Here is a 24,953-nt window from a genome sequence, read left to right on the forward strand (position 1 = left end):
CCACCACTTGAGCCACAGCACCACTTCCGGCTTTTTTCTTTTTGCTTATGTGGTGCTGAGGAATTGAACCCAGGGCCTCAGGCATGCAAGGCAAGCGCTGTACCACTGAGCCACCTTCCCAGCTCATTTATGATGATTTTTATCAGCATCCTTTCTTCAATAACATCTTTGAATAGTTTCTACAACTGTAGGAAAGAGTGGTCTTGTTTTGATAATATTGAAATCCTAGATTTTATGACTTCTGGAGGATTCTAATTTGTTCCTACAAATACAAGAAAAAACAAAGCAAAACAAGTTTCACCAATGCCACTGGGTCATATGCGCAATTCTAGCTACTTAGGAGGCTGAGATCTAAAGAATCAAGATTCAAGGCCAGCCTGGGCAGAAAATTTCACTCAACTCCAGCACCAAAATAGTCAGCAAAAAGTAGTGTGTGTGTGTGTGGGGGGGTGTTCCAGTGCTATGGATGGAACCCAGAGTCTGGAGTATGCCAAGCCAGTGCTCTATCACTGCACTACATACCCAGTCCCTATATCCCTATATATTGTTTAATATTTGCCACTTCAACAGGCATTTATCTCTTGTAAGTTTCAATCTTAGCTTCTGTTGTAGTTCTGATTTTTCAAAATATGACTCCTATTTTAACTTGTGGGCTGTAAATCTTTAAGCAACAAATGTATATCACTTTCCAACAAAGAGATATGAGAGTTCCCATGGGATTTTGAGCAAGCCAATTATTCCCTAATCTCATTGAAATCAAGTCTGTTTTGTTTTTAAAATCTGCGTAGTGTATGATGGATGACTTTTTCCTGACTGCAAAGGTCACTTCTAATGTCACCTAAATAACAACTTGCCAGTCAGTGATCTGTCTCTATCAGTACAAGGAGATATCTACAAGTGGCAGGGGAAAAAATAGCTGACCTTAGTCAGGACAACTAGTGAAAACTTTGCCAGACTTGGGGTTTTGTGTTTTTGAAACACCTAGTTGTAGCTGGCACCAGTGGAGATAGCTACTATCTCCAATAAACTTCTTAGAAAAAGTCAGAAGTGGTGTCATGGTTCAAGTGGTAGAGCACAAAGAGGCTCGGGACAGTGCGTAGGTCTTGATTTCAAGTCCCAGGACCAAAAAAAAAAAAAAACCATCCCCAAAACTAAGTTGTAAGAAACATCGTTCATTTCAACCTCTTTACTATGTTCCTAAAAATACACCTGCATTATGACATGTCTAATATTGTTGTTGTCTCAATGCAGATTTTGATATCCTACAGGATATCAAGTATACAGGATAAGAAGTATACTTTATTCACACTGAGTCTAATGAAGCATGACACATATATATGTATATACATGCACATATATATGTATATGTGTATGTGTATATATATATATATGTATTCTTTGTGTGTGTATGCTGGTATTAGAGATAAACTCAGGGCCTGAAGCTTGAGCTAAGTGCTCTACCAATTGAACCTCACCTCCACTTCTGGCTTTTTGCTGGTTAATTAGCGATAAGAGTCTCATGTACTTTTTTGCCCAAGCTAGCTTTGAACTCTAGTACTCAGATCTCTACCTTCTAAGTAGCTAGGATTACAGACATGAGACACCAGTGCCCAGTCTTAGTAGTTACTTAATATCTTCTTTTTTTTTCCAGTTGTGGGGCTTGAACTCTGGGCCTGGGCCCTGTCCCTCAGCTATTAGCTTAAGTCTAGCATTCTACTACTTCAGCCACAGTTCCACTTTGGTTTTCTGGTGTTTTTTTATTGGAAATAAGAGTCTCATGGACTTTCCTGCCCGGGCTGACTTTGAACGGCCATCCTCAGATCTCAGCCTCTGGAGTAGCTAGGATTACAGGCGTGACCCACCGGCGCCCAGCTTAAAATGGCTTTTTAAATGAATGTATAGTTGGGCTGGGGTTGTAACTCAGTGGCTAGATAGCAGGCTCTGGGATCCATCCCCAGAAAAGAAAAAAAAACCCTCTATGTTTGGGACATATATAAGTAATATAATATGGATAATCCAATTAATATTATAACTAAAGACTTGTTCATTTATTAAATATTTCCAAGAGAGACAGGAAGGTTTACTGACTAACTTGTGGATAAAGACAGAAATAATATAGTTAAGATTACGCATCCAGCCAAAAGTTTTTGGCTTAATGGGTGGTACCTTAAGCATTATATAGTATAACCACAGCTTTCAAGAATGATCACCTATTTTATCTCATCTTGTTCTTGCTGTAGAGGTGGAGGGTTGGCAGGGCAAGTATTGTTATTTCTGTTTTCCAAGTAGAGGTTGAACTCCTGCCTAAGTAAACTATAGCACAATGATCAGAACTATAGTCTTCCCATGTTCAACCTGTATCCAAAGAGGAGCCAACCTAGCCCACAATGTTGTGTGCTGTCTGGACTCCTCTTCCTAGCATGTCAACCTACTTATTTCATCCTCTTATCTTTCTATTTCACCTTAGAGAAAGAGACATGATGAGCCTCGTCTTCCCAGAGCTGGCATGTTTGGCTATCAGAAGCCATTCGTGCTCCTGGGAAAACCTGGAGGAGGACAGGCTGTAATAAGGTAGGCTAGAAAGCCATGGTGGAGGGGGGTGGGTGACTAATGGGTTGGGCTCTGCATTATTGGAGGAAAAAAAGAGAGAGGAGAGAGACCCTGAATTGTTTAAGTTGGTACCAGTACTAGGGATTGAACTCAGGGCCTAAGCACTGTCCCTTAACTTTTTCACTGAAGGCTAGTGCTCTACCACTTGAGCCATAGCTCCAGTCCTAGCTATTTGGTGGTTAATTGGAGATAATTGAACTTACCTGCCAGGGCTGGCTTTGAACCTCCATCCTCATATGTTGGTCTTCTGAGTAGCTCAGGTTACAGGGATGAGACACCAGTGCCCAGCAACTCTTTTTTTTTTTAGATTTTAAACTTTCATTGTAAAGGTGATGTACAGAGGAGTTGCAATTACACAAGTCAGGTAATGAGTACATTTCCTTTTGGACAGTGTCACTCCCTCCCTCAGCAACTCTATGCCTTACTCACTTTTCTCATTTGCAGGGTCTGGTATGAGTGCTTCCAGATAGCAGCTTATGATTATTTGCTGAACAAACAAGGCAGGTAGAGAGAAAATCCCCAAATCATTTATGTGTGTGTGTGTGTGTGTGTGTGTGTTATTTACTTACTCTTGGAAATGGTCTTTCTCTTCTCCAACCAAAGAATATTATGGGCTGATTTTAGTGAGGCTAATTTCTGGCTTTTGATTTTGTTCCTGAAGAAAACTTGGGTTGTTTAGACATTAGTGTTTGTGCATTCATTTGGACACTTGATTGCATTTACATTTATTGAAAACAAGAGGTACTTGAGGCAGTGATGGAAATTATTGGGTGTGCAAACAGTGGCAAACTTTTATGTCACCAGATTTTAAACTGGTTAGCTCTTGTCAACTGTGGAGCAAGAGGTTTTTTTTGTGTGTGTTTTTGTTATTTCCTTGTTATTGCTAAAGGTTGTGCCTAAGCTTAAAGTATTATTTATTAGAGGTACAAATATGACACATTTAAAATTTTCACTTCTGTTTCCTTTAGAACAAATAGTTGGATATTATTTCACTGCATTTTTGTCAGTTTGTACACATTTCAGAAATTGTATAATAAGGAAGTTAGCTAACATTTGTAAAGATGAGAAATAAATTTATTATAAAGATCCTTAAAGGATATTGATTAAGGAATAATTTCAACATTTTCCCAGATGATAGAATCAGCTTTTCTGGATGGTGTATGGGTTGGTATCTCCACTCAGCTGATAGAGTCTTCCGTGTAGTGTAGTTAACACTCAGCTACTAACTGGGCGTGGTTTTGGAGCCAGTTGCTGGAATGTTCTGGTTTGGAATTACTCATCTGTACCCAGTGGGGAGGTTATCTGTCGGGGCTCTAGGTGGCTCTCAGGCTCGTGTGGCACAAGGGTCCCGGTCACTGACTTGCTGGAAGTGCTCAGAGTTTCAAAAGCGCTTGGATCTGGCCAGACAGTGCCCCAGGGCATGAGCCAGAAAAGCACAGCCAAGGTTCTTTGTACAACACGTGGAAACTGAAGTTTTACTTTTTGCAATTTCCTAATGAAAGCTACCGTCAAAAGGGGGGAAAAAAGCTTTAAAGTAACATTTTGATGTTATCCCAGGAAAAGTAACCGTTGTGTTTTCGTCTTCATCTTCATGCGCCAGAGAAAATAATTCTTGTGAAGATTTTTCTAGAGGTGGCAGTTCTCTCTCTCTCTTTTTTTCTTTTTAAGTTTTTACACATCGGACATTCGCAGGCAATTTCCTGGATTAAAACTCATCAAACAAATCCACCAACCAGGTGTTCTGACTTCAGTTGGGTTTGTATTCAAAGCTTGCCTGGCACAGTTTCCAGGGCGAGCAAAGATAAGTGTTTTAACAAGTAATTGTCCAATCGAAAGGCCTTTCCATTCCAGTTTATTTTCGCCCCCCCCCCCAGAAGGGAAGAAATCCTTTAAAGTGCGCGGTGTGTGTTGGGGGTGGGGTGGCGCCGAGTCCAGCCCCGCCCCTCCCCACGGCGCAGGCAGGGCCGGGCCGGCGGCTGGCGGGTGCAGGTGGGGTGGGGCGGCTGGTGCGCGTCGGTGACACGGGACGGGGAGTGGGGAGAGCACGGGGGAGGCGCGGCGGCCGCACCCCGCCCTGGGAAGAAACCGGCCAGGTGTGGCTCCAGTGCCGGGTGCCAAAGGGGGAGGAGACTCGAGCCCTCGCCGACCCACACCAACACCCCTCCGAGACCCAGCTCCTCTGCGCCCGCGCCACGCTCAGAGCCACAGCTCTTCCTCCCGCTGCGGCCGCAGCTCCGGGCCGGTCGTCGCCGTCCTCGCGCCCCCCTCCTCCTGCGCTCCCCCCCACTCCCCTGTCCCCCGTTTCCCCCGCCAACCTTGTCCAAGGCGGCCCCTCCCGGCGTAGGCCTGGGCGCTGAGCGGCTCTCCTGAGTGCCCGGCGACATGAGCTGCAACGGGGGGTCCCACCCGCGGATCAACACGCTGGGCCGCATGACCCGCGCCGAGTCCGGCCCGGACCTGCGCTACGAGGCGACCTGCGGCGGCGGCGGCGGCGGCGGCGGTGGCGGAGGCGGGTGCACCACCACCAGGACCTACTACTCGCGGCGCTGCACCGTCAACGACCAGAACTCGGATGGCTACTGGTGGGTACCCGCGGGGTCCAGCCGCGGGGCGCGCACGGGCTCCCAGCCGGGTCCCAGAGCCTCGGGACAGGGAGGCGACCAGGACGTGCTGGTCTCAACGCGGAGCGTGTGTGCCCGGAGTCACCAAAGCATTAACCGACCGCGCCGGGCGCAGGACCCGCGGCGCTGACCTCGGTGGGTGTGGGTGGGCGCCGCGCCCGGGGCCGGCCCTGGGAGCCCGACTCGGCCCTCTCTCGCGAGCCTGGGCCAGGTGGCTGGAAGGGGGCGTCACCCCACCCATCCCCGGCCAGCGGGGTGCCCCGGAAGGGCTCTGGGGGCGCGCGGGCCGCGCGACTCTCCGCCGCGCCCCGGGGTGACCACAGCGGTGGCTCCTGGCCCGCGGGGGTGAGGTCCCGGCGTTGCCCGCTGTCCTGGAGGGATTCGGGGCTCCGCCCGTCTACACTATGGTCACCCCAGATTCAGGGTCTTCCCCAGGATTACGACCGTAACGACACAAATTGGGGGTCCTGGGACAGCCCAGAGTGTTTGTATGGTTGGCGTTGCGAGAAGACCTTTCTCCCGCGAAGACCCCGTCTCGGATCCTTTGGCCCCCACTCCCCCAGGGAAGGCTGCTTTTAGGGGCGGTGGCTAGGCTGGTGACCGGAACTCTGACCAAAGCACCCTCGTCCCCCTTCCCCGCCCCATAACACCCACGACCCCCCAGATCATATCCACGACCCCCAGATAACACCCACATCCTCCCAGTGACCACTAGCCCTGGCCACCTGGCAACACCACGCGTGACTTTCCGATCGTTTCCTTAAACAAACACGGGACAGACGTCCCCAGTGCCTCTCGGGGGAGGGGAGGGTTTGAGGGCGCGGGGGCTCCCTGGCCTGGAAGCGGGGGTGGGGGTGGGGGGGGAAGAGGCTCCTGCCGGAGGCGGCACGGGGTCTGCTTTTCCAGGTCGCAGGAGATTCAGACCCAAGGCTCCCCGGGGTGAGGGAGGGGAGGTAAGGGACAAGCTCTCACTCCGTCGCCGGAGTGGACTCACGTCGAGCTTGGGGAAAGAAGCCCCAGCTCCCGGACTTCACTTCCCCAGCGTTGTGGCCTTCGGCTGGGGAGGAGCCACCTGAACACTTCCGAGAGTTTTGTTTTGCGAGCAGTGTTGAACGCCGAGACTTAGTCGAGTTGCAACCTGTTTTCCTCTTAGATTTATTTATTTACTCCTGGAACATCTTGATCATCTATTTTCTCATTTGTGTGTACGAGTGTGAGCAAAAAAAAATTGTCACACTCTTGGATCTTTTTTATTTTCTGTACAGAATGTGCCGGGGATTTTCATGGTTTTTTTTTTTTTTATAAAGCTAAGCAATAGGAGTAAAAACTTGGGTTTTCACAAAAGTTTGTTTAAAAAAGAAAATTTAAATTGCCAACAATTTAATCTGAAGCTTTATTTTTCTATCTCGGTCTTCCAGGATTTAGGAAGTGTATATTCCTTTAAATGTGTGGATTTATCATTTAAATCCAAGTCAGAATATGTATAATTTCTTTAGTAGTTTTGTGTGTGTGGGGGGGAGAGATTTATTATTTATCTTTTATTTAATATTCTTTTAACTGCTCTGGATTTCTTATCTTTACCTTTGTAATTACTGTTTTTGCAGTGTTGGGTCTTGAACATTCTAGTCAAATGTTCTATCACTGAGCTATGCCCTCCCCGGCATAGTGCTTTTATCTTGACAATAACCAGAGCCTGTTAATGAAATGTGTCATTCCTTTGACTTCTCACACACTTTGTGGAGATTTTTTTCTTTTCTTTTCCATTCTTGGAGATTGAACACAGGGTCTGGATGTTGTCCATAAGCTTCCTTTATTCAAGACTAGCACTCTGCCACTTGAGCCACAGTTCCATTTCTGGCTTTTTGGTGGTTAATTTAAGATAAGAATCTCATGGACTTTGCTACCCTGGCTGGCTTTGAATGGAGATCCTCCAATCTGAGCCTCCTGAGTAGCTAGGCATACAGGCAGGAGTTACCAGCGCCTGGCCTGGCCAGGAGATTTTAATTCATTTATTGGTAGTAAACTTCATAAAGATACAGGTTTATTAAGATTCTTTACTGAACCATTTAGTACGAGGAGGATTGGTGTTTTCCCATTGTACAGTGTCGCAATGTTCTGTGTTCTGTTTTCCTAGTGTTTATAAGCCTGTCAAGTTTTACATCCCCTTGAGAAGGGAAAGCAGACCCTAGTGAAAAGCTTATCTTACTTGGAGGAAAGAGTTTTTTTCCCCCTTACCTGGGATGTGTCTCAGCCTCAGAGCCAAGCATCAGACTCTGGAGCTTTTGAGTCAGCAAGCAGGCTCTCATTCTTTCCCCCACCCAGGTATTGGAGTCCCCCTCCCATTCCCCCCAAGCCTGTCCTAGCCTGTAGGGGTGTTGCTGAATACAAAATAGCCCATAAATGCTGACTTCTCCATTTTCAAATAATGGCTACTGAGGGAACAGGCACCTGGTACCTGTTTTTCTGGTGGCTTACAGTTTTGTACTGAGAGATCTGTTTTCTCAGGCTATGTACTCTTAGAAGTAGGAGGCCTCTGCTCAAGGGTGGAGGGAGCCCTGCCCTCTGCTAAACAGATGACACTGAATTTAAGAAGTCCCTTTCTGGCCAAAAGGCTCCCCCGAAAGTAAAAGGTTTTAAAGATCACAAGGAAACCCCTTTGTCCAATTAACTGTGCCAATAAGAAATTGAAAGCCATTTTTTTTTAATGGCCCCCAAACCAGTATGAAAACAGCTGGTTGGATTTATACTCATTTCAAGAACTGCTCCTTTATTGGCCGAATTAGATGGGTGATTTTTTAAAATTTTGTTTTATGTATTCAGCTCTTTCTTTTTATATTTATATACTTAGCGTCTGAGTATATTCTCCCAGGACCTATTTGTCTTGTGTATGTATTTTAGGCTGATGAAATCTACAATGACTTTTTAAACTCTTTCTTATGTTCAGCTTAACATTTTACTAATGTTTAGTAAGTGTGTGTGCCTAGTATGCAATAGGTATAATTTTGAAAGTTATAAACTTAAGATTTTTATAAGGCATTAGATTAATACTGTTTGCAATGGAAGAAAAACTTCTCTAGACTTGTTCTTAACAAATCACTAATTTGTGATGAAATTTGTCACCTAAGTAACCAAGTTCCTAGTCAGATTTTCCACCAATCAAAGCATGGATTTTGTAGAAGGATTTCAAGGCAAGGACATAGTTGTTAAGCCTCAAAAATATTTGGTTATAATGCTAATGCTTATTTTCCTCCAGACCTCATTATTTCAAAAGTAAAACCAGAGTTTGGAAAGTAGATATTGGTAGAGTGCTTGTCTAGTATGTGCCAGTGCCTCAGCATTACAAAACAAACAGACTAACAAAACCTGGTTTCTTAGCATGAGACAAGTAGAATCATTAGTGCTGATTTAGAGCAGGAAGAACTGCTGAGGGTCACTTAGCCTCAATTTGGTCCTCTCTGCGCCATCCTGCCTGACTTTTAGACTGGATAGTCCTGTACTTAAATGACAGTATCTCAAAGTTAATATTTTCATGCAGCCAGTATTTTCATAGGCATGCATTAGGTATTGACAAAGGTGAAAATGAGAATGCTTGAAAGGACTGTAGCTTGGAAACAACACAAGTATGGTGATATAGGAGAGCAGAATTAGGTTGCGGCTCAGTTCTAGAATACTTGCTGAACATGTGCAAGGCTCTGGGTTCCATTGCTAACATTACAAAACAAACTAAAAAGTCATAGGCTGATTGATGCGAGGGTATAAGTGACTTCAGAGCCTTCACAGGCTTTATAAAAGAAGTGGTATTGAATTAGATTTTGGAGTATTTCAGCTCTGATGGGCCATCAGAGAAGGTGAGAAAAGTTTGGGAGGCCTTTTTGGGCATTCACTATAACTAAGAAAGCACTCAAAAGGAAGGCAAAAGGTAGTTTGGAAGATGATGGAAAAGCACTTGGCCAGTTGGAAGAGAGCACTGGCAGGTTGTCATTGTAGCCAATAAAAGGTGATTCTTTTGAGGCAGCTGGGAAGTAGGGTGGTCATAACTGAGCTGCAGGATGCTCTTCAAAGAACATCACAGCTCTGTGTGGAGTGGTGAAGTGGGAAAAGACTACCTGGAGGAGTAGGAGTAAGGGAGCCCTTGCCCTACTGCAGGAAGAAGGGAACAGAAGTCTGAATGTGGGCCGTGGCCGTGGGAAAGGAGAGTAGGTATAGCCCAGGTGGAGTGATAGCTTCAGGTAACCGCTTGAGGCAAGAGGCCAGGGAGAGTCTTGGGAACACAGGCTCAGAGCTTGGGTGACTCATAGAATGTATGATCTAAATATTTTTCAGAGAAATGATGGCAAAGTAAGATTCAGGTTGGCTTAATATATGGTGGGCAACATTTACATGGCTATTAAATTGGGTAAGATATATGTTTTATTAAAAATCAGCTCCATGGCTAATAATTGTTCCTATTACCTAGTAGACATCTCTGATATGCAAGGTATGTGTTATGCATCTTGTCTTAAACCTCACAACTAAATCAGTTTGCTGATGGGAAATTGAGGTTAAAATTTAGTTAAACAGGGCCTGGGAATGTGGCTTAGTGATAGAGTGCTTGCCTAGCATGCATGAAGCCCTGGGTTTGATTCCTTAGAACCACATAAGCAGAAAAAGCAGAAAGTGGCAGCTGGAAGTGGTGCAGTGACTCAAGTGTAGAGGGCTAGCCTTGAGCACAGAGAGGCCCTGAGTTCAAGGCCCAGGGCAGGCAATAAATAAAATAAATAAATAAATAGTTTGCCCCATGGTTGTACAACTAACAAGTGGTGGAGTTTCAATCCAAGACGACATATGATCCAGGGAAACATCCACCCTTCCTTGTTAGAACTTATCTTTTCCACTTGTAAACTCTTTTCTAGCAAATACAGGGTTTTACTTCCTTTTAATCTGTTGTGATCCTCCTCTGCATTCCTGTGAAATATTAATTTCAGACCGTGTTTCTTTCATTAGTACTCTAAGTTTCTATTCCCTTTTAAAGTAAGTGGTTTCCTTCCTTCCTTCCTTCCTTTCTCTTCCTTCCTTGCTTCCTTCCTTCCCTTCTCTTTCTTTCTTCCTTCTCTTTCTTTCTTCTTTCTTTCTTTCTTTCTTTCTCTTTCTCTCTCTCTCTTTCTTTCTCTCTCTCTCTCTTTCTTGCTTGCTTGCTTGCCAATATGATTCTGTACTGAAGATCGCTTGTTGATTCTGTATTCAGCTGTCTAATTGTTGTTTAGTGGGACAAAACAGCTTTCAATGGTAATAATGCTTTTCTCTAAATATGAGTATGATATCATTGTTGCTCAGGAGACTGAAATGTCTTGGAAGAGAAAATCTGCTGATGCCTGACGCCTGGATGCTGACTTCTTGGGGGAGGGAGTGGGTGGGCGTGGAGTAGAAGAGGGCTTGGGTGTGACTGGGAGAATTCTACCTCGACTCTCAAAGAACCAGTCTTTCCAGATGAGGAGGTTCTAGACGATTCTAGAAGACCTTTCAGTCTGAAGGCTTTAGTGCTGGGAGCACTGGTCCTTCCCAGACTTTTCTCCGTTTCTCTTCTGCTAGGTTGATCCCAGTCCTGTCTTTTAAAACTAAAAATGGTTTCAGGTAGTTCTGATGGTGAAGTGAAAACCCTTTGAGACCCAGTGAACTGTGTGGAGTGACCTCCTATGAATGTCCTGTCACCTTGAGCTGGATGGACCCACATCTTTGAAAACACAAGGAAGGCTATCTCTACACTTTATGAAAAAAGACAACTCTTTAGTGAAAAGGTGCAGCAAACAGATCTAAGGTTTTCTTGGAAATCACTTTTTTTAAAAACTCAAATTCAACATGCCTTGTTTATTTGGCATCTGGGGGAAGATAGAGTTGGCTTCTTCATGGATAATCAGGCAACTTAACAATTCAGGGGTGCTCAGTAAAATAAATGTAAGTTTTTGAATAGGAAAATGATTCAAAATAGAAACTCTTAGTTTGGTATTGAATTTATAAGAACCAAACATTCTTAGGACATTCTACGTATAAAAGAAAAGAAGGCATCTTTTGGTGAATTTTCTCATTCCTCAATAAGCTTTTTTCCTGCAATTTAAATATATTATTCTTGTTGAATTGTAGAAACTTTAGATAATCTTAAGAATTCTTAAAAATGGCTCACTTAATTCTAAATTCATTTTCTTGAATCCCTCTTTTTGTGTGTGTGTGCTGTTAGTGGGGATTGAACTCAGGGATTCATGTTCTTGCTTAGCTGTTTTTGCTCCAGGGTGGCCTCTACCACGTGAGCCATACCTCCACTTCCAGCTTTTTTTTTTTTTTTCTATACTAGTTAATTGGAAATAAGAGTCTGGATTTTTGGGGTTGGCTTTGTATCAGAATCCTCAGATCTCAGCCTTCTAAGTAGCTAAGATTACAGGCAGGAGACACCAGCTATGAATCTCACTTTTTAAAAATATAAATTTACTTTAACTGCTACATGAATGCACTCTTATTTTTGTTTTCTCACCCTTACCCAATTTTCTGCACACATTAAAATTATAGACTGGGGCAAACACAAAAGCACAAAAGCAAATTCCAGAACTGTGGAATAGTAGCAACCACCAGAGGCAGAGCCCTTTGGAAGTGAGGAGTTCATTCTGTCGCGCCTGCACACCACTGTTGGGTGTTTCTACCTACCTCTGATTCAGACTTGACAGGCAAGCATTGTGAAGGCTGATCACTCCAGCTTGCTCAGAGGCCCAAGGCTCTGTGTTGGAGTTGGAGTAGGGCTCCAACTGTGCCCAAACTCAAAATCTTAATGAAGACAACAGGAAGTGATCAAGTTGCCCCCTTCCCTACACCATTCACAAACATGACAAATAGAGAGCTACCCAGACAGGAAGTGGGACTTTTGTCCGAGTACTGTCTCCCTAGCTCCTCCATGAGGGCAAAGTGAAGGAACTAGAGATCTGTGAGACCCTTTCACTTAGGTCTACAGGAAGAAACCCTTTTCTTTTGCTCACTTGTTGGGATAGGAATGGGGGCAGGAATAGCTGTTCTCCCCAGTTTCTCTTTTCAAATCAGATAAGGACTGATTCTTAAATAAGTCATTTATTTGCCTTTGTTTATTTGCCTTTGTTTTTTCTTCTACTTTAATAAGTCAAATAAACATACGTCAGGTTCATTATGTGTGCAAGGCCTTGTGTTGTTAGGCGTGTGTAGGAGTAAAGATGACTAAGGTATGGAACTTTGCTCTCCAGGAGTGTGTAGCCAGGTGTGCGAATAGTGCAGAAATAGGGGCAGACTGTGACCAGATAAGCTACCATGAGGAGGCGTTATTGGTCAGTCATTCCTCCTCCCACATCTGTGATGTCTAGGATGTTTAGTGAATCTTGGAGGTACGATATCTTAACGTGAAAAAAAAAATTTCTTCTTTTTGCTTAAGATTCCTTAAAGAAATGCAATCAATATAGAATATGTGAAAGAGGTGTTAAAATTGTAAAAAGGCATAAAGAAGGAGGTAACAATGCTCGATAGGAAATATACTCATTACTTTCCTCATGTCACTGTAACCCCTCTGTACAGTACCTTTACAATAAAAAGTATATACAAAAACATTTGTAAAAAGGCTGGGGATGTATCCAGTGGTATAGCACTTAAGCATGTGTAAAGCTCAGGTTCCATCTCCAGCATTGAAAACAAAAATTATAAAGAGCTAAACAAAAAAGGTCACGAGCTCACCATTAATGTATTTTACAATTATAATTTACAAAAAACTTTACTGAGATTTACTTCTAAGCTGAATTCAGTGAACCTGAATGCAGAGGAATTTGAGGAATACATACAAGACTGCATCGATTGAAGTTTTTAAAAAGGAGAATGAGAGAGGTGTGGAAAAAAAAGGAAGGAAAGAAGTGATAAAGTGTAAAAGAAATACAGTTAGCTTGAGTGTCTAATGAGCAGTAAAATTGAGTAATTCTTTAAAAAATAATTTAACTTAGTAATGCTGTATGCTTCTCATACATATTTGTTTTTTTAAAAAACTACAATATTCTGGCAACTAGTGTTAAACTGATACCTCAAGACCTATTAAGAAAGCATTGTTTAAACATAGAAAAAAAAGATATAGTTCTAGGATGCTGTTCAGATTTTCATGTGAACTGTTTGGATTAAAATCCAGAACATGTTTTCCTTATAGCCAATGATCTTTATACAAATGCTTGGAACCATTACTTGTTTAAACAAGTAAATGAACTAAGGGGAAAAAGTTTGCACAGGCAGGTTCTTTGTAGTATGAGTCACTTGGCTTTGTGAGTTTGAAGATAAAACAATTTTAGAAGAATTAAAAAGTTTTGTGCTGGGGTGTAGCTCAGTGGTAAAGTGCTTGTGGAACATGTGTAAAGAAAGTTTTCAGTTAGATCCTTGGCACTATAAAACATATAGACACCAAAGAAAAAATATATTTTTTGGTCAGTCGTGGGGCTTGACCTCTGGGCCTGGGTGCTGTCCCTCAGTTCTTCAGCTCAAGATGCTCTAGCGCTTGAACCATAGCACCATTTCCAGTTTTCTGGGTGGTTTATTTAAGAGTTTCATGGCCTTTCCTGCTCAGGCTGGCTTTGAACCACAATCCTCAAATCTCAGCCTCCTGAGTGGCTAGGATTACAGGCGTGAGCCACTGGTGCCTGGCCCAAAGAAAAACTTTTAAGGATGTGTTATTTTTTTCAAAGTTACTATTAATTCTAGTTTAGATGTCAATAATCCTTTTCTTTTTCTAGCTGGAATTTTACATCTGTTTATTGAATATATTTATTTACTCAAAACCACTCACATAACCATTGAACAAGCTTACATTCCCACCAGCAGTGTAGTAGTGTTACCTTTAGGTCACATCCCTACCAACATTGACTATTGTTAATTCCACAATTTGCACTTATTTCGTGGCCAGAGATATTGAACATTTTTCATGCATCTATTGGCTATTCTTCTTCTGAGAAGTTTCTCTTTGAGTCTTTTAAAAATTTTATTGTGGAAATACCGTACAGAGGGGTTACAATTACATGACCTAGGTAATGAGTACATTTCTTATCAAGCATTGTTGCCTCCTACGTTGTTTCTCCTTACCATCCCTGCCCCCCCATCCCACCCTCCCATTCCCCCCACCCCCGCCAAAGTTGTAAAGTTCGTTTTTCTCCATAGTCCTTTTCAAATTTGTATTTTTTCCTTTTTATTAATTTTATTTACTTTTTGTTGGTGTTCTGAGGAATTGAACCCAGGGCCTCATGTATGGTAGACAAGCACTGTAAGCCACAGTCCCTGCTGAGAAACCAATATTCTTTTGTTTGATTTGCCTCAAATAGTTTTCCTTTTTTTTTCCAAAAAAGTGTATGTTATCATCTATCTTCTATGCCACTGAAATGAGATTTTAAAAATGAAAACTTGGCTTGATGTTGTGGCTCTTCCTGTAATCCTAGCTGCTATTCAGAGAGCTGAGATCTAAGGATCAAGGTTTAAAGCCAGTTCTGGCAGAAATATCTATGAGGTTCTTATATTTAATTACCAACAAAAAGCTGGGAGTGAAGGTGTGGTTCAAGTGGTAGAGCATCAGCCTTGAGTGAAAAAGCTAAGGGACAGCACCCAGACCGAGAGTTCAAGCCCTGTCCTGCACACGTGCACACACACACAGAGGAAATTTGATGCGTGTTAATTCAGTTTCTAACATGATATTAAATCTTGTACCTCTAACATCCATTTTTAGCAGTATTGAGTTTTTCTTTTGAAGCTAGAGATTTTTGAAACACATACTTAAGTCAAATGATATATTTATTTAACTTATTTTGTTCACACATGGTAGTGCTCTGTCTGTGCAAGAGGAAACTACTTTACTACTGATTAGATGTGTTCCAGGAAGCCAACCCTCAGACTCTCAGACTGAGGGTTTTATACTCCACCCAAAGCATTGGTGATTTATCTGACTTACTTGAGACTGACCAGGTAGATCAAACTTTACTGCCTGTGCTTTAAGGCTGTCCTTGGTTTAAGCACAGCTAGTTCTGAGCAGATTCTTTTCTAGGCTAAGACAAGCAAACTGAAATGTCAAGGAGGATTTTTTTCTCTTCACCGAGCGTCAGTTGGTTGAATCTGCCTTTTGTGGTGGACAGAACCACCAGACAGGCCCCCTGGCTCCCTTTCGCTTTGTTTTCACACTTTAGTCTCAAGTCAGGATTCTGTGGATTAAAGACAGCATAAGCAGGTCTTACTTAAAAAAGAAAAATTGTGTACAGCAAGCTGTCACTCCTTATCCATAGTTTAACTTTCTGCAGTTTCAGTTAAAATTCAATTAAATTATTAAATAAAAAGTTCTAGAAATCAGCAGTTCAGAAGTTTCCAATACCTTTCATTACAATATACTGTTATAATTTTGCTATTATTGTTAACCCTCTTATTTGGTAATTACAAATTAAACTTTATCACAGGTGTCTATGTATATAGGTGAATAAAACTGTAGGGTTTAGTACCATGTGGGGTTTCTAGTGTCTACTGGGGGGCCTTAGAATGTATCATCTGTGGGCAAAGAGGAGTTACTGAAATTTGATTAATGAGAATATTGTTTCCTGCATACAAATTACAATACAAGAGATGCTTATGTTCATTCTTTCAGCTCTTTTAGCTTTTCTTTTTCAATCTTTAAAGAAATGAGATTTCTGTGCCCCCCTTTCACATACAATTGCTAACCTATAAAGTACAAGGTGTAATACATGAATGCTCAGCCATAGCAAGGGCATGTTGTGAATGCATGCAAGTCGTGCAAGTCGTTTAATAAAGCACAAAGGAATTTTTAGTATTATGAACAGCATTTGGAATTGCCTGGTTCTGAAAAGTTCAGAGAGGCAAAGAGAAGAGGAGAAAAGGAGAAGAGGAGAAAAGTCTTTTCCTCATAGAGAGGCCAGCTGATATCTAGAAATAGGAATGTCTTCTAAAACAAGGAGGGAATGCAAAATCAGAAAAAATTCTCTCATGTACACTTTTGATACATTTTTTCACACTTGAACTTGACTTCCTATCTCTGTGTGTTTTACAGTGCTGGAGATAGAACTCAGGGTCTCATGCATGGTAAGCATGCACACTGTCATTGAGCTACAATCCCTCCCAACCCCTTAATACATTTTTATTTTGGAATAGTTTAACATTCACAGAAAAGTTAGTACAAAGTTCTTGTATTTATTGTACCCAGTTTTCCTTTACTACCTCTGTCTTAAAGCTCTGTTTATGATAGTTTTTATAGTGGCACACCTTGTTAACTCACTTAGAAACTCTGACTTTACATTCTGCTAAGAGATAACTCTGTCATTTATGTGCTCAGGACTGGCATTCTTTGTTGGGGATCACTCTTGGACCTAACTTGCTGAACAGAATTTCCAGATATTTCAGATGAAAGGTGCTCTCATTTTCTTTCAACACAGGCAACAAACACAATTACGAAAGACTCTCCTAATTCCCTTTCTTAAAAAAATTTATTATATTTTTTTGTCGGTTGTGGAGCCTGAACTCTGGGCCTGAGCGCTGTCTCTCAGCTCTTCAGCTCAAGGCTAGCACTCTACTACTTGAGCCACAGTGCCACTTCCACTTTTTCTGCTTGTTTGGTTCTGAGGAATCGAACCTCATACATGCAAGGCAAGCACTCTAGCATTGAGCCACCTTCCCAGCCCTCCTAATTTCCTTTTTTAAAATGTGTACAGGATCTTGCTGTGTTGTCAGTGTGAACTTTTCAGCTAGGCTTGAACAATTAGAAGGACCTTCTTAATTTCATACTCTTCTAGAGTTAGAAGTGAGGTTTCTGTATTTCTTAATAATGTTTCCTTTGTCTTTTGAATTTCTTACCTAATAGGTACATTTGGGGAAGTGTTCTAAGGTAGTTGGAATTCTGGACAAGTTAGGACAATGGGTGTAGTCTAGCTTATGCCTCAGCAGCCTGAGAAGCGTGCCAGATTTCCTGTGTACCTGAGTGGAGGAGAGACTGGTTGTATTCATGGTGGATCAGAGGGGGAGGCCAGTATGGTTTTGATGGGTGGACAGCTCAGGCAGTGCCCGGAGGAGCTGGTATCATCCTTTGGGAGTGGTTCCCAGCGAGGGCTGGGTTCCTCACCCACATTCAGCTTGTATAGGCTTGTTGGGGAGACTTGCTTTGCAGGCAGGGACCCTAAAGAGGTGGCAGGAAAAGAAAGTACTTCCTTATGGTATGAAGATGTGTGGTCAGGCTCTGTGGGAAAAGTTCCCAAATTCTTGGGAGCCTACCCATCTGTGTATAACATGGCCATTATTTCTCAAACCTTTTTATTTTTTTTCCTTTTTATTGCTGGGAGTGGAACCCAGGGCCTTATATATGATAGGCAAATGTTCTATATCTAAGCTACACCTTCAGCCCAAACTTAGCTTTATTTTTATTTATTATTATTATTTTTTTTGTAGGGCATGGGGCTTAAAGTTGGGGCCTGGGCACTGTCCCTGAGCTCCTTTGCTCAAGGCCAGTACTCCAACACTTTGGGCCACACTACCACTTACGGTTTTCTGGTGATTAATTGGAGTTAACAGTCTTAGGGACTTTCCTGCCCTGGCTGGTTTTGAACCATGAGCCTCAGATCTCAGCCTCCTGACTAGTGTGGATTACAGTTGTGAGCCACCAGCACCCACCATCAAACTTACCTTTTGTAAAGCAATGAAATTCTTTAATACATCTATGGAGCCAGGAGCCCATGGCTCATGCCTGTAATCCTTGCTACTCATAAGACTGAGATCTGAGTATGGAGGTTTCAAGCCAGCTTGGGCAGAAAGTTGGTAAGACTTTTATCTCCAATTACCCAGAAAAAAAAGCTAAAGTTAGGGCTGTGGCTTAAGTTGTAGAGCCTTGAGTGAAAAAGCAAAGGGCTAGTGCTAAGGTCTTGAGTTCAAAGCCTAGTGCTGGTACACACAGTAAATATATATATATATATATATATATACACACACACACACGCACACATATATATGTATATATAAATATGTACTATGTATATATACATATGTACTATATACATATATATGTATATATATAACTATATATATACATATATGTATATATAACTATATATACATATATATGTCTACACCCTTATGCAATACCACCATTTTTTAAAGTTTCTGCCATGTCTTCCAGCAAAGTGTCACACTTGGGATGTACATAGAATGAACCTCACTGTTGAGAAAAGTATTCATTCAAGGAACTTCTAAAGAAAGAAACTTGCTTTTGCATTAAAGATACTGAATTTTCATCACTCTCTTCACACTGTGATTTCTTTTCCATTACTGGCATTGGCTGAGATTGCAAACAATTCTTTTGTAGAATAAGCTTTTCTCTCTTCTTGTAGACTTGCAAGTGAAATCTCCACACTCCACGTTGGACTTCAGGAGGGCTTCCCTTGTGGTGTTGGGAACATGGCATTGTGTATTGTTGTGGGCTGAAGTGGAAGGCTTGATAAATAGTCTGAAATGGCTTCCTGTCATTACTGGAAATGTGTTTTTGCAACTACAAACAAAAAATAGTTGTAAACAGCTTTATTGGTCTAAGTGGCAACATTTGAAAAAGTTTTGAAGATTGGAAAATAGTTATACCCATTTTAAATTCCCTGATGTTAGTAATTGCACTGTGGATTTGTAAGTAAATGTTGTTATTCTAAGGAAATGTATGCTGAAATGTAACAGGTCATTGTAACTCTGAAATGATTCAGAACAAAGGTACATATACACAAATACACACAACAGAGAGGAGAGAAGGAAACAACACAATGCTAACTTAACAGCTGGGTAATCTGGGTGGAGAGCCTAATGGGAGTATTTTTGTCTTGTTATTACAACTTATATGAAAGTTTCAGATAATTTCACCATTAGATTTTTAAATGCCATTTTATGTCTGATTTCTTTGTGTTTTCTCCCTCAGTCAAACTGGCACCATGTCCAGACATCAGAACCAGAACACCATCCAGGAGCTTCTGCAGAACTGCGCTGACTGCCTGATGCGAGCAGAGCTCATTGTACAGCCGGTAAGCTTTCTTTATTCTGGGTGCTTCTTGCAAAGTTTCATCCATGCTCTAGTAGGTTCCTGGTAGCTTTCAGCTCTCCTGATTGTACATCCTGTTCTCTGACCTCTTTCTTAGACTTACTGTGTTAGAGATGGTCTTTTTTTCAGAATTGACTAGAGGGGATATTGTCTTTGTTTTCTGGGATATTTTTCAGAATAGACTAGAGAAGGATACATATTGTAATACAGTACCCCAGTCTGGGTCTATTACAAAGAAAAGAGGTTTATTTTAGCTTATGGTCTAGGATCAAGAGCCACATCTGGTGGTGGTCTTGCTGGCAGCAAAGGTATCAATCACAGAAGAGACAGGGAATTCACAAGAGGCCTAGCCAAACTGGAGTTTACTAGCAGACCTTCTCTGAAGGTGACCTATTAGCCTGTGAATCCATTGATCACATGACTAGCTTAACCACCTCTTAAAGGTCCTACATCTTAGTATCTTCATAATAGGGATTAAATGTCAACTACCATTTCACAGGGGACAAGCCAGAGCAGTGTTTAAACCATAGCAGGTGTGTATCTTAACTTATTTGTAATGCTGATGTAACCATGAGAACTAGTTTTCAAATAAAGTCTCATGCCATAGACATTTCTATTATAGACTAATGAGACCTTTTTGAAATTGAACAACATTTTTTTGAGAAATGTAGCCTGACATGTCTAGGACTAGATTGGGATGGATTGCCTCTTGCATTGTCCACTTTTGGAAAAGTGACTGTATTGAGAGAACAACTCTACTAGACAAACATAAAACTATGGAAAGTAAGCAAGCATTGTAGAACCTTATGACATATTTTTAAAGAAAAATTTCTTTCTTATTTCTTAGGGATCTGAGATAGCACCTATGACCTTGCACATGTGAAGCAAGCACTCTACCACTGAGCTATACTCCTGGCTTTGATTATGATATGTCTTAAGAAATCTAGCTATCTTAAGTCATTAGATTGGGAGTAGAAATCACAGGTTCCAGCTATTTGCTGTGTAAAGTGCCCATTTAAATATGTTGTGGCACTTGGGTTTCATCTGAGTTTGCTAAAAACAGACTAGAGAGTGGAGAAGAATTATTGTATCTTTTCAGCAAAGGAATTGGATTCCAGTCTCTCCAGTGTTGACATTAATATTAGAGTGATGACTAGAATCTGGAATCTGCTAAACTCTCTAAATAGTCTGCATTTGAAGTAGAGTTTAGCTAAACAAATTGATAGGTTATTCTGTTTGAAGAATAACTTATTGTTCTCATATCTTAGTTTAAATAATGGGTGGATTTTTGTTCCAAGGCCAGCCTTGACTGCATAGAAAGACATATTCTCTCTTTCTCTGTCTCTCTATTTCTTCATTTCTCTGTTTTTGTCTGTTTTTCTCTATCTGCCTGCCTCTCTCTCTCTCATGAAGCTAAATTGGAGGCCATGTTAGCTTAATGTTGAACACAGCTCATCTCTGGACACAATTGAAGTGATTGGATATATGTACATGTTCTAAAGTCAGACATGGCATCATTTTTTTGAAAGCTTATTTCTATTGATATGCATTGAAGTGCAAAACATGTTTGAGTAAAGTATATCCTGATTGCTAACATTTCTGTAAAGAGAATTGAGGTTTATTTGGCTAGAAACCAAATGAAAGCAGTAGATATAAAATTCTGGAATAAGCTTCCAAGTGACATGGAAATTTTCTATTTAAAGCTAAGGTGGGCCAAGCTACTAAGGAGGCTGAATCTGAGGATCACTGTTTGAAGCCATCAAGGGCTGGAAAGTCTCTGAGACTCTTTATCTCCAACTGATCACTGAAAAGCTAGAAGTGGAGCTGTGGCTTAAGTGATAGAGTTCCAGTCTTGAGAAAAAACCCTTAGGAACAGTGCATAGACCCCGAGGTTAAGAAAAACAAAAGAAAGACAAAAAGAAAAAGAAAAAATGAAGGCGAGAGGAACATGGTAGAGGCATGGCTCAGGTGATAGAGCATTGGCCAACAAAGTCTGAAGCCTAGTTCCAACCCTAGTACTGCCAGAAAGAAAGGAAAGAAGTTTTTACTTAATAAGTATAGACTCATAAGAAGCTGCAAAAATAATTGAGCTTAGTCTTGTGTACCCTTCATCCAGCTTCCTCCACTGGTGACATCTTATATAACAGTAATGTGTCATCTAAATTGGGATGTGGTTAGGTCCAATTGATATAGTTCACTAGTCTCAGAGTCTATCACACTCTTCTTACTCTCTTTTTATGTGCAAGGTTGGTGCTCTATCACCTGAGCCAAAATTCTACTTCCTGCTTTTTGCTGATTAATTGGAGATTAGGGTCTCATAGATTATTTTTTTTGCCTGTGCTGTCTTTGAACCTTGATTCTCAGATGGCTATGAGCTACTAGCTCACAGCTCAAAAGCCTTCTTTTTTAGAACTGAAAATTTCATTTTCCTGTAAGGTGCAGGAAAGTCTTAGTTGGTATGTAAAAGGCTTTATCTGGTTTACTGTTACAGTGCTTTGCCACAGTGAAATACCCATTCACTGAGGGCTCAATGCGACTATGAAAGATTGACATTTAGCATACTGAAACAAAGGGCAGCAAATAATCAAGTGAAAACTAGAGACACTCGGTAGAATTTAGTTCTTCCTTCTTCCTCTGCTTCTTCATCTCAGATTGTTTCAGTTAGAAATTTTCTATGAGGGAGGAAGAAAGGAAGAGGGGCTTATTATATATTTGTTACATTTACAGTAGAAAGTTTTGGCTTTTTGCTAATATACAAGAGGCTTTCCTTCCCAGTCTTATGTGTTTTCTTCCCTGCTACTTCTTTCTCTCAGGAACTGAAATATGGAGATGGAATACAGCTAGCTAGAAGTAGAGAACTGGATGAGTATTTCGCACAGGCTAATGACCAGATGGAAATCACAGACAGCTTGATCCGGGAGATGCGACAGATGGGTCAGCCCTGTGACGCTTATCAGAAAAGGTACTACCCACACAGAGTGTGGATCGGAGCAGTCTTGTGATGAGTACTTTACACCCTGTTGCTTAGGCCCGTGATCCGGATCTTTTTCTGGAGGTAGCACACATGCTACGCAGGATAACCCCTTGTCCTGCAAAGGTAGACCATTTCTGTATTGCTGCCTTGGAATTAATTGTCAGGAATTAATGTCTTGGAGATTGTCAAGTTCCAAATCATGGAGTAAAGAAATGATACCATCAAATAAAACATGTGTAACCTGTACAGTGACCTATGGAAGACCCAGATAAGGGGACATTTGTCTCACACTTGTTTTCCTGCAATGCTAACATTGTTTTCCTTTTCTTTCAGGCTGCTCCAGCTCCAGGAGCAAATGCGAGCTCTTTATAAGGCCATCAGCGTCCCTCGGGTCCGAAGGGCCAGCTCGAAAGGAGGTGGAGGCTACACGTGTCAGAGTGGCTCTGGCTGGGATGAGTTTACCAAGAGACTCACTGGTGAATGCCTGGGGTGGATGAGACAGCAAAGGGTAAGCAACACCATGATGGTTCTGTGACCCTCAAGCCTGCTATACACAGCTATGCAGAGGCTGGCGGGTCAACCCCAGTGTTCTGATGATAACTCATAGTGCTCTAGTCCTCCAGTGACAGCAACCACTGTGCTAAATGACTTCCACTTGCTACATGTCTTCTTTGTTCTGCATTGGGGCTTGCTCACCTCATGCATATTGCAGATAGAAACTTAGAAAATGAAGAGCCAGCAGAGAAGGCTCACACCTATCATCTTAGCTACCCTGGAAGCAAAGACCAATAGCATTTCTGTCCCAGGCCAGCTGGGACAAAAAAATAAAAGTTTGAAAATCTACCCATCTCAACAGAAAAAAAAAAAAAAACTGGATGTAGTGCACCTTGTCATTCCAGTTGTGATGGAAAGTATAAGTAGAAGGATTGAGGTCCAGGACAGCTCCCAAGGAGGGGAGCAGGGGAGACCCTATTTAAAACTAAACTCCAAGTGAAACTCCAAGTGAAAAAAAAAAGGAAAAACATCATGGGGGTTTATTTAAACTACTAACAAATTGGAGGAGTTAAGAACAAACTGGATATTCTGGTTTGGGCTTCTTGGTTTCTTCCCTTGTAGTTCTGAAGTGTCAGTTGTCTGGTTGTGCAAGTGTCAACGTCACTGGTGTGGGAGTGAAATAAAATAATGGCATAGAAGTCTGTGTTTATCCTTTCTCCAGAACGGGAGTTTCTACAGAGCATTTTCAATGCTAATTATTGTTGTGTTGTTTTATGTAGTGATTATGCCCTGTAATGAGCAGGTGGCAGTAGAAATATGCCATTATCATCTAGATGGGAATTTTATAATGAAAACCTACTACTTACTAATGAACCATCCTCCTTTTGAGAAGGTGGATGTGTTAGAATGATACTTTGTGGACACACGGTTATGTAATGCGGTTTTTGAATGTAAGAAAGGCTGATTAGTTCTAGCTGGATCCAGTTCTAAGATTTCTCAGCCACTTACATTTTCATTTGGTTTTAGAGATCAGGTTTTATTATGTTGCTCAGGACAGTTTCAAACTTATGGGCTTAAAGTGATCATCCCAAATCAGTCTCCACAGGCAAGCAAAGTTTTGAGTATTTTTTCTTTTACTTATATTTATTTGCATATTTTAGCTATTCAGTGGGGCTTTTATTGTAACATTTTCATGAATGTTTACAATGTATTGCAACCAACCAATCTCATTCCTCCAACCCTGTCCTTTACCCCCTCCCTGCTTCCTAATACAATTTCACCCACTTTCATTGTTTTGTTTCCATGTAAGTTGACAATCTATTTTGACCAAATTCATCCTACTTCCCCCTTGTTAGCCCATCCCACTCTCGCTAGTACCCAATCCCAATTGAAACTGCTTCATTTTCTCCTCCCTTCAACCTCGTATCAATCAACAGCTTTCATTGAAATTCTTCATGTTATTTTCATATATAGTTGTAGTGTATCTCAAAATGATTGACCCTGTATGTTTTTTTCTTTTCCTTTGAATATTTTCTCTCTAAATAGTACTTTTGCCACTAAGCATTCATTTATTTATTCAGCCAATCTTTTATTTCAATTTAGTTTTATATTTTTAGGTTTTTTTTTTTTAAAGAATTTACTATACTGTTGTTGTAGAGGTGATATATAGAGAGGTTACATTTACGTGCATCAGGTAATGAGTACATTTCCTTCTGTATAGTGTCATCTGTTCCCTCGTTCTCTCTTTTTTTTTAAAGACAGTTCTGATATTTACCTTAGGTTGCCTTTAAAGTTAGGATTCTCCTGCTTCAGCCTTCCCACCATTCATTTCTAAAGACTAAACTATTACAGAAAGTGGGTGCATAGAGGATAAAAGGCAGTGACATTTCAGAAATTAAATATAAACTGACTTAGATTCTCTTCAAATCTTTGAATACACATTTCTTGAGGAGACACACACACACACATATATACAAATATACATACATATACATATGTATATATCATTCCAGGAACTAATGGTTCAAAAATTGTGTAAAAATAAAACTGGATGCCAGTGGCTCACACCTATAATCCTAGCTGCACTGGAGGCTGAGACTGAGCATTGAAATTTGAAGCCAACCCAGGCAGAAAATCCTTGAGAGGGGCTGGGAAGGTGGCTCAGTGGTAGAGCACTTGCCTTGCATGC

At 41.4% G+C, this 24,953-nt stretch overlaps 1 protein-coding gene across 2 annotated transcripts in view; it reads left to right on the forward strand.

The window, feature by feature from the left end:
• The first annotated feature begins 4,699 nt into the window (after nt 1-4,699).
• Dsp (desmoplakin) overlaps nt 4,700-24,953 on the forward strand; it is a 52,365-nt gene continuing 32,111 nt past the window's right edge. Inside the window, exons 1-4 of one of the 2 annotated variants that reach the window (XM_013016691.1) lie at nt 4,700-5,192; nt 19,177-19,279; nt 22,110-22,258; nt 22,604-22,778. In XM_013016691.1, the coding sequence (XP_012872145.1) occupies nt 4,993-5,192; nt 19,177-19,279; nt 22,110-22,258; nt 22,604-22,778 (627 nt within the window). In that variant the 5' untranslated portion in view covers nt 4,700-4,992. The remainder of the gene's footprint in view (nt 5,193-19,176; nt 19,280-22,109; nt 22,259-22,603; nt 22,779-24,953) is intronic. The other variant, XM_013016692.1, reaches the window with a different exon arrangement.

This window comes from Dipodomys ordii, unplaced genomic scaffold (assembly GCF_000151885.1).
Source record: "Dipodomys ordii isolate 6190 unplaced genomic scaffold, Dord_2.0 Scaffold32, whole genome shotgun sequence".
Lineage (NCBI taxonomy): Eukaryota > Metazoa > Chordata > Mammalia > Rodentia > Heteromyidae > Dipodomys > Dipodomys ordii.